At 42.2% G+C, this 15,606-nt stretch overlaps 1 protein-coding gene across 3 annotated transcripts in view; it reads right to left on the reverse strand.

The window, feature by feature from the left end:
- Positions 1-15,606, reverse strand: part of F13A1 (coagulation factor XIII A chain) — a 186,183-nt gene that overhangs the window by 66,705 nt on the left and 103,872 nt on the right. For all 3 annotated transcript variants that reach the window (XM_044294621.1, XM_044294619.1, XM_044294620.1), the window contains exons 8-9: positions 10,129-10,267; positions 5,560-5,663 (exon numbers count right to left, since the gene is read on the reverse strand). In XM_044294621.1, the coding sequence (XP_044150556.1) occupies positions 5,560-5,663; positions 10,129-10,267 (243 nt within the window). The remainder of the gene's footprint in view (positions 1-5,559; positions 5,664-10,128; positions 10,268-15,606) is intronic.

The raw sequence follows: 15,606 nt of genomic DNA on the forward strand, positions 1-15,606 counted from the left end.
GTATACAAAACTGATTTTACAAACTTTGGTAACCCTTTAGGTGTTACACAAGAATTAAAGGAAAATGTAGATGAAGTTTCAGAATTTAACTTTTTGGCAGATTTTCCATTTTAATTCATTTTTTCCAGTAACAAAGCTAAATAAAACTCAATATTTATCAGCCTGATTATATAGTTTACAGAAACAGCCCATTTGTGATCGTAAACTGCTGTATGGGCACACGGCAGGGCGCAGAAGGAAAGGAACGCCATATGGTTTTTGGAGGGCAGATTTCACTGGGATAAGTTGCCACGTCACATGTGAAGACCCCCTGATGTACCCTTAGAGTAGAAACTCCCAAAAAATTTCCCCATTTTGGAAACTACAGGATAAGGTGGCAGTTTTGTTGGTACTATTTTAGGGTACAAATGATTTTTGGTTGCTCTATATTACGCTTGTTGTGAGGCAAGGTAACAGAAAATAGCTGTTTTGGCACCGTGTTTGTTTTTTGTTATTTGCAATGTTCATATGACAGGTTAGATCATGTGGTATTTTTATAGAGCAGGCTGTTACGGACGCGACAATACCAAATATTACATTTTTGGTTGTTTGTTTCAATTTTACATAACATAATAAAGTATTTTTGAAAAACATGATTTTTTAGTGTCTCCATATTCTGAAAGTCATATTTTTTTTATTTTTGTCTTATGTAGCGGCAATTTTTTTTTGGTATGAGATGACGGTTTGATTGGTACTTTTTTAGGGTGCATATGACTTTTTGATCGCATGGTATTACACTTTTTGTAATGTCAGGTGACAAAAAATGGCTTTTTTTGACACACATTTGATAAAAAAATGTTATGGTGTTCACCTGAGGGGTTAGGTCATGTGATATTTTTAAACAGCAGGTTCTTATGTATGTGGTGATACCTAATATGTATACTTTTTTTTATTTATTTAAGTTTTACACAATAACAGCATTTTTTTAACTAAAAAATCATGTTTAAGAGTCTCCATATCCTTAGAGCCATATTTTTTATTTATTTTTGGGGCGATTGTCCTAGGTATAGTCAAATTTTTTGTGGGATGAGATGACGGTTTGATTGGTATGATTTTAGGGTGCGTATGACATTTTGATTGCTTGGTATTGCACTTTTTGCAATGTAAGGTGACAAAAAATAGCTTTTTTTTACAACTTTTTTATTTTTTACTTTTACGGTGTTCATCTGAGGGGTTAGGTCATGTGATATTTTTATAGAGCAGGTTCTTACGGGTGTGGCGATACCTAATATGTATACTTAAATTTATTTAAGTTTTACACAATAACAGCATTTTTGAAACAAAAATAAATCATGTTTTAGTGTCTCCATATTCTGAGAGCAATAGTTTTTTTTTTTTTTTGGGCGATTGTCCTAGGTAGGGTCAAATTTTTTGTGGGATGAGATGACGGTTTGATTGGTATGATTTTGGGGTGCGTATTACTTTTTGATCACTTGCTATTGCACTTTTTTATGTAAGGTGACCAAAAATGTTATTTTTTACACCATTTTTATCTTATCTTTTTTACGGTGTTCAACTTAGGGGTTAGGTCATGTATTTTTATAGAGCACAGGGATACCTAATATGTCTACTCTTTTTTATTTTTTTTACATTTAACACAATAGAAGCATTTGCACATGTTTTAGTGTCTCCATATTCTGAGAGCCATATTTTTTTTTTTTTGGGTGATTGTCTTAGGTAGGGGCTCATTTTTTGCAGGATGAGGTTATGGTTAGATGTTAAAATTCTGGGGGGCATACGCCTTTTTGATCGCTTGGTGTTACACTTTTAGTGATGTAAGGTGACAAATTTTTATTTTTTTAACACAGTTTTTATTTTATTTTTTTGACGGTGTTTATCTGAGAGGTTAGGTCATATGATACTTTTATAGAGCTGGTCGATACGAACGCGGCGATACCTAATATGTCTACATTTCTTATTTTCCCTATTTTATTTACTAATTTTGTTTACTTTATTTTGGGAAAAGGATGCTTTTTTTACTTGAAACTTTAATTTTTTTTATTATAAAAAACTATTTTTTCACTTTTTTTATTTTTATATTTGACCCACTGTGGGACTTCACCTTTTCAGGGTTTTATCCCTATTTTAATTCAGTACAATACATTACACAGTAATACGCTGACCGTTGCCTAAGAGACCCAGCACTCTGCTGACAGGCTCTGATGCTTGTGGAAGGCATCGGGGCTGCCATGGCAACCATCAGCCCCCTGTCAGCGCAGAGCGGGGGGCAGATGGAATCAGAGGGAGCCTCCTCCCTCTGTAAACCCTGCACGTGCCGCGGCCAGCGCTGACCACGGCATGTGAAAGGCTTAATTTGCTGGCATCACTATTACTAAACCTACTAACCTGCTTGTGTTGGCACCATCTACTTGTGCTGCCCCATCTTCTGTCAATTTGGACCCACCTACAAAATTGGGGCCACTTTTGGGGGTTTTTCAGGGCCATTTTAAGTTCTCAATCCGACCTCTGAGTCAATAGTGTTTAATAGAGAGGTGGCCATGCTTGCTCTTCATTCACTGCTATGGGACGTTCAAAAATAGCCAAAAAGTCTTGGAGTTAGGACCCACTCATATCTGACATTTATGGCATATCCTAGCAATATGCCACAGAAGTTGAGATGGGAAACCCCCTTTAAAGGGATATTCCCATCACAGACAATGGGGGCATATCGTGGAACAGAGCGTGGACCCTCCATTCATTTCTATGGGGCTGCCAAAAATAAGCGCGGTGCGCTCCCATTTACTTCTATGAGAGCAGCGGGGAGCAGCGCTTGATAGTGGACGGACCCCGGGAAATCCGGGGTCCTCCAGCCACAGCTCTCCCTGCTCCATTCTCATTGTAGGTGCTGGTCCCGCATTGAGGTGGGACCCGCACCTATCAGACAATTGTCTGTGATCGGAATACCCCTTTAAGTCAAAACACTAATCTACAAATGGGCTAAGTAAAACTTTTCTTTGCACACTGCTACCCTAGTTATCACCAGAAGAATTTTCACTGGAAGAATTTCCATACTGCCATACTGTACATTTTCCCTTAAATCAGTCATGTAGTGTTACATAGAGGCCATTCATATGAATGAATGAATGACCATGTAATGCCCTTAATATGAATTGTTTTGATGAGAGAACCCAAAAAAACATAAAATGTTATCCCTTTAACAATATAATTTCAGTCCCTAAATTTATGTTGTATGAAAATTTCCTTCAGGACAAACATTAATTGAATAATTAATAACCAAAATGTCAATGGTGTCAATTAACTACAGAATTATTAATAACATAATGAAACCATATTCAACCTAGACAAAAATACTGTTTGACAAGAATATATGCAAGACTGAAGGACATTTTGTGTATTTTAATTACTTTTCATTGTCTTTGCCGAAAATATCAGTAATTGACTTCCTAGTAACTTGTAACATTTTGTTCTGTACTGAAGAAAAGTAACATTATAAAACATACACTCAAGGGGTGAATTGCTCCTAGAGTAACTTACAATTTCATTGGGAGCACATTACAGTGTCACATTATAACATGATAGACACTTAAGGGGAAGATGTACTATCCCCTACACCTTATTTTTGGCATACAAAAGTCACAAAGCCTGGTTTTGCAACAAAAAAAATATATATATATATCTATACCAGCTATGAACTAAGGGGTTGTCCACTTTTTACTATTGATGTGACCTATCCTCAGGATAGTGAACAAAGAGAAGGTTACGGCAGTGTCTCCAGTAGATCCTTTATTTCGTATTGCTACGAGTGTGTACAGAAAAAGCCAAATAGCAACGTTTCGGCAACATGGTAGTCTTGTTTGGCTCTATACTCAGGATATGTCATCAATATCACATTGGTGGGGGTCTGACTACCAGCACCCCTACCGATCAACTGTTTGAAGAGAAAGCAGTGCTGCCTTCTCTGCTCTGTTTTGCTGCTCAATACAGCCATCAGACTAGTACTGGACTGTGCTTCGTCATAAATGTAATGCATTCTCCAGCAGCGTAGGGCCTGTCTTGATAAATATATCTTCAATATATTTATTAATGATCTTGTAGAAGGTTTTGCATAGTAAAGTATCAATTTTCGCAGATGACACTAAACTGTGTAAAGTAATTTACACTGATGAAGACAGTATACTACTACAGAGGGATCTGGACAGATTGGAGGCTTGGGCAGATAAGTGGCAGATGAGGTTTAACACTGATAAATGTAAAGTTATGCACATGGGAAGGAAAAATGCAAGTCACCAGTACATACTAAATGGTAAAACACTCGGTAACACTGACATGGAAAAGGATCTAGGAATTTTAATAAACAGCAAACTAAGCTGCAAAAACCAGTGTCGGGCAGCTGCTGACAAGGCCAATAAGATAATGGGTTGCATCAGAAGGGGCATAGATTCCCGTGATAAGAACATAGTCCTACCACTTTACAAATCGCTAGTCAGACCACACATGGAGTACTGTGTACAGTTCTGGGCTCCTGTAAACAAGGCAGACATAGCAGAGCTGGAGAAGGTCCAGAGGAGGGCATCTAAAGTAATAACTGGAATGGGGCAACTACAGTACCCTGAAAGATTATCAAAATTAGGGCTATTCACTTTAGAAAAAAGACGACTGAGGGGAGATCTAATTAATATGTATAAATATATCAGGGGTCAGTACAGAGATCTCTCCCATCAGCTATTTATCCCCAGGAATGTGACTGTGACGAGGGGACATCCTCTGCATCTGGAGGAAAGAAGGTTTGTACACAAACATAGAAAAGGATTCTTTACGGTAAGAGCAGTGAGACTATGGAACTCTCTGCCTGAGGAGGTGGTGATGGTGAGTTCACTAAAAGAGTTCAAGAGGGGCCTGGATGTATTTCTGGAGCGTAATAATATTACAGGCTATAGCTACTAGAGAGGGGTCGTTGATCCAGGGATTTATTCTGATTGCCTGATTGGAGTCGGGAAGGAATTTTTTATGCCCCTATAAGTGGGGAAAATTGGCTTCTACCTCACAGGTTTTTTTTTTTGCCTTCCTCTGGATCAACTTGCAGGATGACAGGCCGAACTGGATGGACAAATGTCTTTTTTCGGCCTAATGTACTATGTTATGTACTATATAACATACTTAATCCTTGTGTACTGCCGGTGGATGTGGCAAAGTTATATTTAGGCGTGGCCTCTACGTAACTTTGGACCTTGCTGCCTCCGGCCATGAGAAATGCTTTAATCTACGACAACTCCCTTGCTGGCATAGATTAAGATCATTTTTCTTGGCAAAAACTGGCATGGAAAATGATGAATGAGACGGGCCTGCCAGTCCGCCCTCTTCCTGCCCACACCACACACCCTTTTTTGGCACTTTGCTAAAGTGGCAAGAGCGGGAAAAAGTCCCAGATTTCACCGCAAAAGTCCTTTGTGACAAAATCTGTGACATAAATACGCCAAAAAGCACAGCAAAAAAGTTAATAAATGACCCCTACATTCTATATTTGCCAATACCACAACTATTCAGAAAGATAATGCTTACCGTCACTGTTCTCCTGAGGTGTGGAATCTACAGCCTGCCATCCTCCAAATCCAACTGGGAGATCTGGTCGGGTCATCCAGGCCTCATTCCAGCAGTGATAATTCCTTGGTGAAACAAAAAAATGTGTGATGATGATGATAATTACTGTTATTATTAGGATTTTATTACCACAACATTCAGAGCCCAGTTACACTGGTCCGGATTTACTAATGTGTCTGAGCCAAAAATCTGTCTAAAAAGAGAGTCAAATTGGCACAATTTGGCTCATCTAGGGTTTCTACACAATAATTTTTACATGCGCCACAAGGGCATGGGACTTAGCAGAAAGGGTGGAGCTTCACTGGAAATGGGCAGACCTAATGCACATCATTTTGTGCCAAAATTGTACCACAATTCTGGCATAAAAATCTGTCTCAAAATAAGCCAGCCAATATTAATAAATTAATAAATTAGGCTCATGTCATCCCTGCCATGAACCAGATACTGAAGTCCATGCCAGCTACAGACTGGCCTGGACTTCAAATATAACTTACACCATTTTCTGGTGAAAGCTATAATAAATCCAGATGGCTATAAAGTGCTGATAAACTTAAAACAACATAAATTATTGTTCAATTATGGTATGCACTTTCCCCCCCCCTCAATAGTGGTGTGAAACCTTTCATAAATGTTCCTAAATAAATGTGTTTTTGATGATGACTTCAGGTTGACCTTTGTTCTGAACCATTTCTTTCGGAAATATAAAGGCCATAAGCTCTCCTTTTGTATTACTGTATATTAGATTTCATGTGGAACATTGCGGTAAGTGTAAATCAGTTTTAGAGAATGATTTCTGACTTATGCACAACACATTTCCTTAATAAGTAGACTGTAGATTAGCAAGAATTAGAGACATTGAAATGAGGAATGCATCACTGCAGAAACAGGCTAAGCTAGGTTTTGTGTGTAACCTGCAGCCATGGAGACACATAGGTCTGCATAGATCTTAGGATCCTTTTAATCATGACTATTTACTGTGTTGCTTCATTTTTTGTAAACTCAAAGAGTTTCCTAGAACCTGAGAAACCCCCTTGGAGGATTTCACAGCTAAATGATTTATTATTCAGTTCAGCTGGAGCTATATAAATCCCTATGCATTGAGCTCCCTCTAGTGGCAGCTACACAAAGACAGAATCTTATCATTCCACTGAATGACTGTGTAAAAGAAAAAAAAAATTATTTATTAGGGGGGGCTCTGTACCAGAAAAACAGAACACACTGCACTATAAAGAATTCTGGCCCAAATTAGAAAACATCAAATTAAATTATATGTTCTTTCTTGCTCACTGTTGTTAACCCCTTCACCATAGTAAACCATATAATATTAAACTACAAATTTAGATTATTATATGGTGTTGAAGGGGTTTTCTGAGTTGCAGCTCCAGTGACATGTAATAGGGCACATGGCCGCTGTAGCCCATCACTGTCCTCAGGTGTTTTGCACAGTATACCACTGAGGACAGTGATTGGCTGCTGGGCTCACTTACCATGTACCTGCATATCACCACTGCAATTATGCATACAAAGGGCAGAGGTTAGTATAGGATGTCCTTTTTAATTTTATGGGTATAGGGCCCCTTTTAGATTTAGGGTTTTATATATTTTTACAGCAAGACGTAAAGCAAATCATAGTTCTCTTAAATCAAAAAGGGGGAAGGGAAAGGGTTATGAAAGATGAAGCTTTCATGTATGAAAGATTCCATTACAAGGTCTGCTTAATTTTGCTTTTTCTAAATAATCTGCTACCTGCCAAGTGTGAAGAAACTGATTTGCATCCCTGATCTGAAATTTTTTACCAGCAATAAAATGTCAGTTAAAAAAAAAGAACATAATAGTTAAACTCTGACCATTTCATTAATAATGGGCAAAAACAGAAACTGTAAGAAGCCGAGAGGATCTAAAGCTTGTCTAACAAGCCATTTCAAAGCAAGAATAAAATCTCGGATCAAGGAAAACTTGTCAATGGAGAAATATAATGAGGCACAAGCATACGAAAAGAATTATTCAAGGAAACCTATCCACAAATCTTGCATTTTTTAAACAGTCCAAGAACACTGCTTTGCTCAAAAATGACTCTTCAGAATGCATGAGATGGAATATAATAAGATGTTCTCCATTGAGGGAAAGAACAATTATTTCGCATGAGCAAAGTACATAGGTTTCATTTATACAAGTGATATGTATCTTGCATCTTCAAAAATGCTGTTGAGATTTGTTTTGAGTAAAGAAAAGTTAACAAGTTCCACTTTACTGAGGACAGTCGTAGACAACATAAAAAGGGGTCTAAAGCTCTGTTCACACTGTCTTTTGTTGGCAGTGATGTCACATTTGGCAAGAAGTGTGCCACTGCATGCAGCGTTATTATAAATAGTGGATTCCCAACAGAACCCTCTGGATCCCACTGTAAATCAACAGAGTACATTAGGCACTGTTGACATATATCATGCAATGTATCCGACAATGCTTTGTGGCTTCCTTTATACAGTAAATGGAAACTACAACACAACCTATTTAATCTATTAAAAGAGGAACCATCACTACAAAATGCAATGCAATCTGCCAGCACTATGATATTGTCACGGACGTTCCTGCGACAGGTGGCAGGAGATCGGTGAGACTGGCAACACGTGGTTTGATCTGACATGTTTTCCGTTTGGATCAAATGACGGCTGTGTTGTTTCTGGTGCTTGCCACACCTTCTTTCCCCAGGTGTGGCTATTATGGTCATTTAACCTTCTCTAATTATTGTCGTTTCTCCCACTATGCTATGCGGTTTATAGCTTCTGTTGGAGTTGTGGATAGCTGGTGTGTGGATCTTGGCTGAGTTCCTGATGCTGCCATAGCCACTTGAAGTAAAGTATTTTCTTTCCCTTTTGTAATTTGTTTGGGTTATTTTGTGTGTTGCATTTCCCTTTCATTTGTATTAAGGCCTGATGGAGACTGCTGTTTGCTCTTCCTTTTGGAGGAACAGGTTGTCTCAGTCCTGACATTAGTACCAGGGTCCTATAGGGTGATTTAGGACACTAGGTATACAGTGTATGAACTCACCTTCCTCTGGGGTCTGTTCATACTGGTAGTTAGTCAGGACTTTGATTAGGGTTTTACTAGGAGGTGTCCATCTCATTTCCCTAGTTTCCAGGCCTTTTTCCCTCACCCCTTTCCCTCCTATGTTCGTGTGGTGTTTCCCTCCCACACCCGAACGTGACAAATATACAGCAGATGATGCCGAACAGATTGATATATATTTTTTTGGGAAATGATTTAGTAAAACCTGTAATTTTTATTTCCTATTATTTATATCCTTGCTTTTGGTACAGGGAGGAGGTGTTATCGGTAACTGATAGCTCTCGCTGTATGTACACTTATACACACAATACTATCAATCTCTGATAATCCCTCCCTCCTGTACCAATAGCTGTTCACTAGGCTACTAAAATCCAAAGATGTATAAATGTATAAATGATAGTTTTTACTGAATCTTTTCCCACAAAAAATATAGATCAATCCATTCAGCTTTTCCTGCTCTATAACATGGTGCTTTCATATTGCATTGCATTTTGTGGTAACAGCTCCCCTTTAAACACTCCTGAAGTACTTCTAATCTGTATCTTCATCGTCATTCTGCTCAAGTAAGAGGGCTGAAACACAAGTGCACCCCTTTTTACAAAGAAACTGTTACCTTTACGGTTAAACCTGCTGCTAAAAAAACCTTTTTTAGGTGACAACTGTTGAACCGTTAAAGGGGTTTTCCGAGATTTTGATACTTATGACCTATCCTCTGGATAGGTGATTATCTGATCAGTGGAGGTCCGACACTCGGGACCCCGCAGATAAGCTGTTTGAGAAGGCACTGGTGCTCCTGTGAGCGCTGCAGCCTTCTCACAGCTTACCAAGCACAGCGGATAGGTCATCAGTATCAAAATCTCATAAAAACCCCTTTAAGTGATTGCAACATGCAAAATTACTGAGGAGAACACCATACAAATGTTATGGTTTATTGCATGCGCATTTAAGCATGCCATGTCTGCATGTTAGATACACTACGTGTATTGCACCTTTAAGCAGATGTGAGGTGCCAGCAAGATAATATGCTAATGGTGGCTTGGTACCACTGAGGAAACAACAGTGTGGGTACTTCAAAAATATACTGGTGGTTGAAATGCCCCATGTACACAGGCCCTGGACATAGCTGTTTGCTGGTGGGGAATGTTGATGATGGGAAAGATATGTGTCACCACTCTGGGGGGGGGGGGGTCATATTACCTTGGAAAGATGTGATGGAAGCAGGTGAGGCACATTGGGCACAGTGAGAAATGCTCTATTTATTTTGGACCGCACTCTGATAGAAATGTATTGTACTGTATTTGTGTATGTTGTAAGCATAATGAGGCCAATACCATTTGTGGAATTGCTGCTGGATAATAGTTTGTATGGATGCACAAGGACTTTTTTTCCCAGAGGATAGGTCATCAGTTTAATCTTAGAAAACCCCTTTAAGACCAGGATACATATACAGACCATCCAACCTACCAGATGCTGTCCTTTGTAAGTGTGGTGTTAGTTTTACCATCTTCATCTAGATAGACATCACTTTGCAGATTGGCATCCTTGTCATGGGCAGAAAAATAATTGGTAACAAGCCGTGCAGGAATTCCAAGACATCGCAGGACTGCAAGATGAAAGCATAGTTTTGTGACTAATAAACTAGATATTCATAGATGCTACATTGCTCTGCTCACACATCACCCATATTAGTCCCACTGTGGGAATATTTATTGGAAATCATTCATCTAAATTCTTGCTATAAGTGTGCTTTCACAAGTAGTTTTAGTGGCATTAATTTGCAATTATTTCTGAATTTTTTGCATCACTTTTGTAGTATAAATGCCAGCTCCAGATGTTAGCTAAAGGTCTATGGGAAATATGAAACTGGTCAACAGATTTAGGCTACTTTCATATCAACGTTTTTGCTAGATCCGTCATGGATTAGCCAAAACGCTTCCGTCATGACAATACAACCATTCGCATCCGTTATGAACAGATCCTGTTGTATTATCTTTAAAATAGCCAAGACGGATCCGTCATGAACACCACTAAAAGTCTGAGAAAACGGATTCGTCCCCATTGATTTACATTGTGAGTCATGACAGATCCTTCTTGCTCCGCACTACATCGCGGACAGAAAAACGCTGCTTGCAGCTTTATTCTGTCCGCGATGGGGACACAACCAATTGGAAGGGAATGCATTCTGGTGCACTCTGTTTTGTTCAGTTCAGTTTTGTCCCCATTGACAATGAATGGGGACAAAATGGAAGCATTTTCCCTGCTCTTAAGATCCTATGACTGATCTCAATAGTGGAAAGGGAAAGCGCAGATGTGAAAGTAGCCTTACTTATAAACCACCACAGTTTAAAAAACTTAGGAGGCAGATGGTTAATTAGGTCTCAAGTGTCCACTAGTGTCCTTGTGAATCAGCTCTAAGCCAGCCCCTATTCTGTTGCTTTACATGAATAATGCCTCCACCATCATCAACAGTCTTCTCCAGTGCATTAGCAGTATGTTTTCCCCTTTGCATGCAGAAGAATAAACTTTGTTCTGTACTGGACCCAATATAATTTATTTTTTCATTTGCAACACAATGTAGCTTGAGAGAACATCCGGATTTGCAGAATGCGCAGAACAATGTAAATTCTGCCCACAACAGAGAAAACACATTGGTTCTCCATTGGAGTGGCCTGTCGGCCGGTTCGCCAAATTTTCAGAAAAAAATTCAGTTCGATCCAAATTTATTCACGGCGAATCGCGATGAAAAAAAAAGGCTATTTCCTGGCTGCAGTGAGCCTTTATAGTGGTGTAGAACACTGTGCCTTGCTGTAACACGCATAGGGAGTCTGCTGTGGTAGTGAAATAGTACTGAGTCCGTATGACATGCAGATGACAGGTGTCGCTCTTAGAATCACTGCACACTTCACTTATTTGGGCAGTCACGGGGCCAAAACTAACCATATAACTCAAGTGTGAACTCAGCCTTACAGGTCGATGTTAGCACCAAGAAATAGCACACTCCTTTTACACAGTAGTCAGCTGATTCCACATAGATGTCTAAAGAACCTGTTCTATTAAATGCTTATACAAGTAGAGCCCCACAACAGAGTGGAGAGGGTGTTAGCAGTAAATTTCTGTTGACGTCACTGATTATTTTGCCCTTCCTCTGATCCGTCAGAACAATAACCCCCAAAAAAGTGGATCCTGTCTGTGGAGCATCCGTCTTCACTCGGTCAGCATCTGGTCAGTAATCCATCAGTATTGCTAATGCAAATAAAATAAAGGAGTGGATACAAAACAAAGATGACACGTGAATGGAATATTTGCATGTCTTCTGTGTTTTGTATCTACTCCTGCTTTTGGCTAACAAATCACAAGCCAATTCTGATGGGACCATAAAGGCCTTACAGCTGCTACACAAACAGGATCTGTTGTGAATCTCATTTTTCCTTCCTTCTGACAGATCAGAAGAAGGGTCAAATAAATGATCATGTCAGCCAAGCCAAAAGGAAAAATAGTGACCCAGTCATGAAGTGAGGAGGGTGGGAACAGCATGAGAAGTCCCAGAGTGGCCCTATGACATAGTGGTGAGGTGGAAGCAGCAGCGTCAGGAGGCCACAGAGTGGCACAATGACAGAGTGTGGAGGTGGTTGCAGCATCAGGAGGCCACAGAGTGGCAAGGTGACATAGTGTGGAGGTGGCAGCAAAATGAGGATACCACAGAGTGACCCAGTGACATAGTGTGGAGGTGGCAGCAGCATCAGGTGGCCACAGAGTGGCAAGGTGGTATAGTGTGGAGGTGGCAACAGCACGAGGATACCACAGAGTGACCCGGTGACAGAATGTGGAGGTGGCAGGAGCATCAGGAGGCCACAGAGTGGCAAGGTAACATAGTGTGGAGGTGGCAGCAGCATGAGGAGACCACAGCATGGCAAGATTACATAGTGTGGAGGTGGCAACAGCATGAGGAGACCACATAGTGGCAAGGCAACATAGTGTGGAGGTGGCAGCAGCATAAGGAGACCACAGAGTGGCAAGGTGACAAAGTGTGGAGATGGCAGCAGCATCAGGAGACAACAGAGTGATCAGGTGACAGAGTAGGGAGTTGGGTGGCAATAACAGTACCTGCTGATGATGGTGGGTGAAAGATGGAGCACTTAGCATCAGATGTGTGGCATCAGGCGGGTGGCAGCATCAGAATAGTAGCTGAGGCAAGTAGCCATAAAAAAAACTGTCTCTTTTGTCAAAGTGTTGGTGTGGCACCATGGATGATCTAGTCTGATGCATCAGGCAATGGTGGGTGGAAATCCTGGCTGATCCACGCCTGATTCATCTTGACAAAGGTCAGTCTGTCCACATTTTGGGCAAGTTCGTCTTGGGGTAAATTTGGCCCCCGCTGCACTAAACACCCTCTCTGATGCCACAATACTGGCCGGGCAGGACAGCTTTTCCAGGGCAAACTCGGTCAGTTGCGGCCACAAATCCAGTTTGGCTGCCCAGTAGTCCAGCGGATCTTCAATGTGGGGTGACAGGGTGCTGTCCAAGTATGACACCACCTGCTGGTTCAGGTCCTGCTCTATGTCTAGCTGTTGGTGAGTAGTTTCTTCACTATGCGGGTGAAGAAAGTTGCTCATCAGCGACTGTAGACTCAGGCTGCTTCTGATGGAGCTGGTACTGCTCCTTCCACCCCACCCCTGCTCAGCAGCCATGGCAGTGGAATGTGAGCGCAGCGGGCCCCCCTGGTCAGACCTGCAAGAGGATGGACGATGACGCAGATAGGCAGCAGCCAACTGACTACAGAGGATGTCTCTTAAGTTTGTCCTTGCCCTCAGTGGGTGTAAAAAAAGCCCCCATTTTGGACCAGTAATAAGGTGGAGAGCCAGAAGTCATCCCTCTTCCGAATGGTGAAAATTCGGCTGTCACTACCCAAGCAACTGAGCATGCAGCGGGCCATTTGTGCAAGTGACTTGGAGGGACTCCCTGCCTCCATCTCCATTGCATACTGCCACTGTGTGTCTGGGTCCTCTGCCTCCTCTTCCTCATTGCCCTGTAGCTCCTCTCACTGCTCCTGCTTCACCTCTCCAGTCACCTGTGTATAAAAATCACCCATTTCTCTAGACATTTTTGTGCTCCAATGTCCTCCTCCTCCTGCAGTTCAGCCCCCGCAGGGCTCATGTGGTTATGAGATCTAGGCGCCACGTCTCCAGTCCCCTAACCAGCCAGATTTACCAGCATCTGTTCCAGGACATGAAGCAATGGAAGGACATTGTTCATCCCATAGTCCTGGCGACTGACAAATAACGTGGCCTTTTCAAAGGGCCTCAGCAAATGGCAGTTGTCATGCATGAGCTGCCACTGGCTGACATCGAAGTTACACAGGGGAGTACTCCTGTACGCTTGGATCATCAAGAAATAGTTTCTGGCCTTTCTAATGTTCATATAGTTGGTTCAACATATAAAGGAATTCCAACGGTTTGGGGGATGCCGTTCTGCCGCTGCAGCTCAAGGAGGGTGTGCTTTGCAGTGTACAAGTGGCTGAAGTGCATGCAAAGTTTCCTGGCCATTTTTAGGATGTCTTGCAGATGGGTGGAAAACTTCAGGAACCGCTTGACAACCAGATTGAACACCTGTGCCATGCAGGTTGCATGGCCCAGCCCTTCTTGATGCAGCGCCGACACCATGTTCTTCCCGTTGTTGGTCATAATAGTTCCGATTTTGAGTTGTCGCAGAGAAAGCCAGGATTCTATTTCTTGATGAAGGACACGGAGCAGTTCCTCCCCTGTGGGACTCAGTTCGCCCAGACAAACGAGGTGCAGAACAGCGTGGCACTGCCATGCCCTGCACATGTGGTATGCTGGAGGGGCCCTGTGAATTGTCCCTGCAGTGGAGGCTGAGGACACGGTGGAGGATGAGGAGGCAGAGACGGACATTGTCGCAGGACCAACGGTGTAAAAACGTGTAGGAGGAAGTGGCATCACCTGGCCAAGTTGCTAGTGTGGCTGTGCAGGAACCACATTCGCCCAGTGGGTCGTAAAGGACATGTATTGTCCCTGACCGTAGTTATAGCTTCACACGTCAGCGCTGCCGTGCACTTTGGCAGACACTGACCGGCTCAAGGACTAGCCCACCTTCTGTTCTACATGTGTGAGCAGGGCTGGTACTTTGGCAAAGAAATGACGGCTTGGGACTCTGCACCTCTGCTCGGCACAAGCCATCAGTTCTCTGAAAGGTCCCTCCCTTTCCAAGGTCCACTACTTGGAAAGGGAGGGACTGCAGCACCAACAACTTGGACAGGAGCACGTTCAGCTTCTGCGCCATTGAATGAGTACACGTATACTGTTGTCTCTTGGCAATAACTTTGTTGATCGATTGCTGACGGAATGACTGATGAGGAGTAGGAGGGAGAGGAGGAGGAGCATCAGGAACAGCAGATGATGGGAAGGATAGACAGCTCCCTTCGGCTGAGGTGGTGGAGCCTGACCGCTTGCAACACCAGATCCCACACCACTCTCCTTATCACTACTTGCCCGCCTATTGGAGGAAGCGGCTGATGTCTTCTCCACATCTTGGCTTGCCAGTAGCTGCTGACTGTCTTCTAGTAGCTTGTCCTCACTGTATAGTGGAGCTGAGCCCACAGCATACAATACTTCTCTGGCTGAGGGAACAGAAAAGGACAGAGGCAGGTTGAGGACAGATGAGGGCACAGGGCCTGCTCCCGGGCCATGCCAACTAAAGGTTGTGTCTGACAAACCCACCAACTCTTGGCTGGGGATGTCTGATGTCATTTGCGACAAAGTTGAAGATTGAGTTAACCATTCAAGAACCGCTGGGTTGCTGGTCAAGACACGACTGCTAGCTGACACTGGGAGCTCAGGCCTCTCGAAGTGACCCCTGCTGCCACGGCCCCTTACTCTGCTGCGACCTCTGCCTGCGCCAGAAACATTTAGGCCTCTGCCAGCCCCC

Source organism: Bufo gargarizans, chromosome 5 (genome assembly GCF_014858855.1).
Source record: "Bufo gargarizans isolate SCDJY-AF-19 chromosome 5, ASM1485885v1, whole genome shotgun sequence".
Lineage (NCBI taxonomy): Eukaryota > Metazoa > Chordata > Amphibia > Anura > Bufonidae > Bufo > Bufo gargarizans.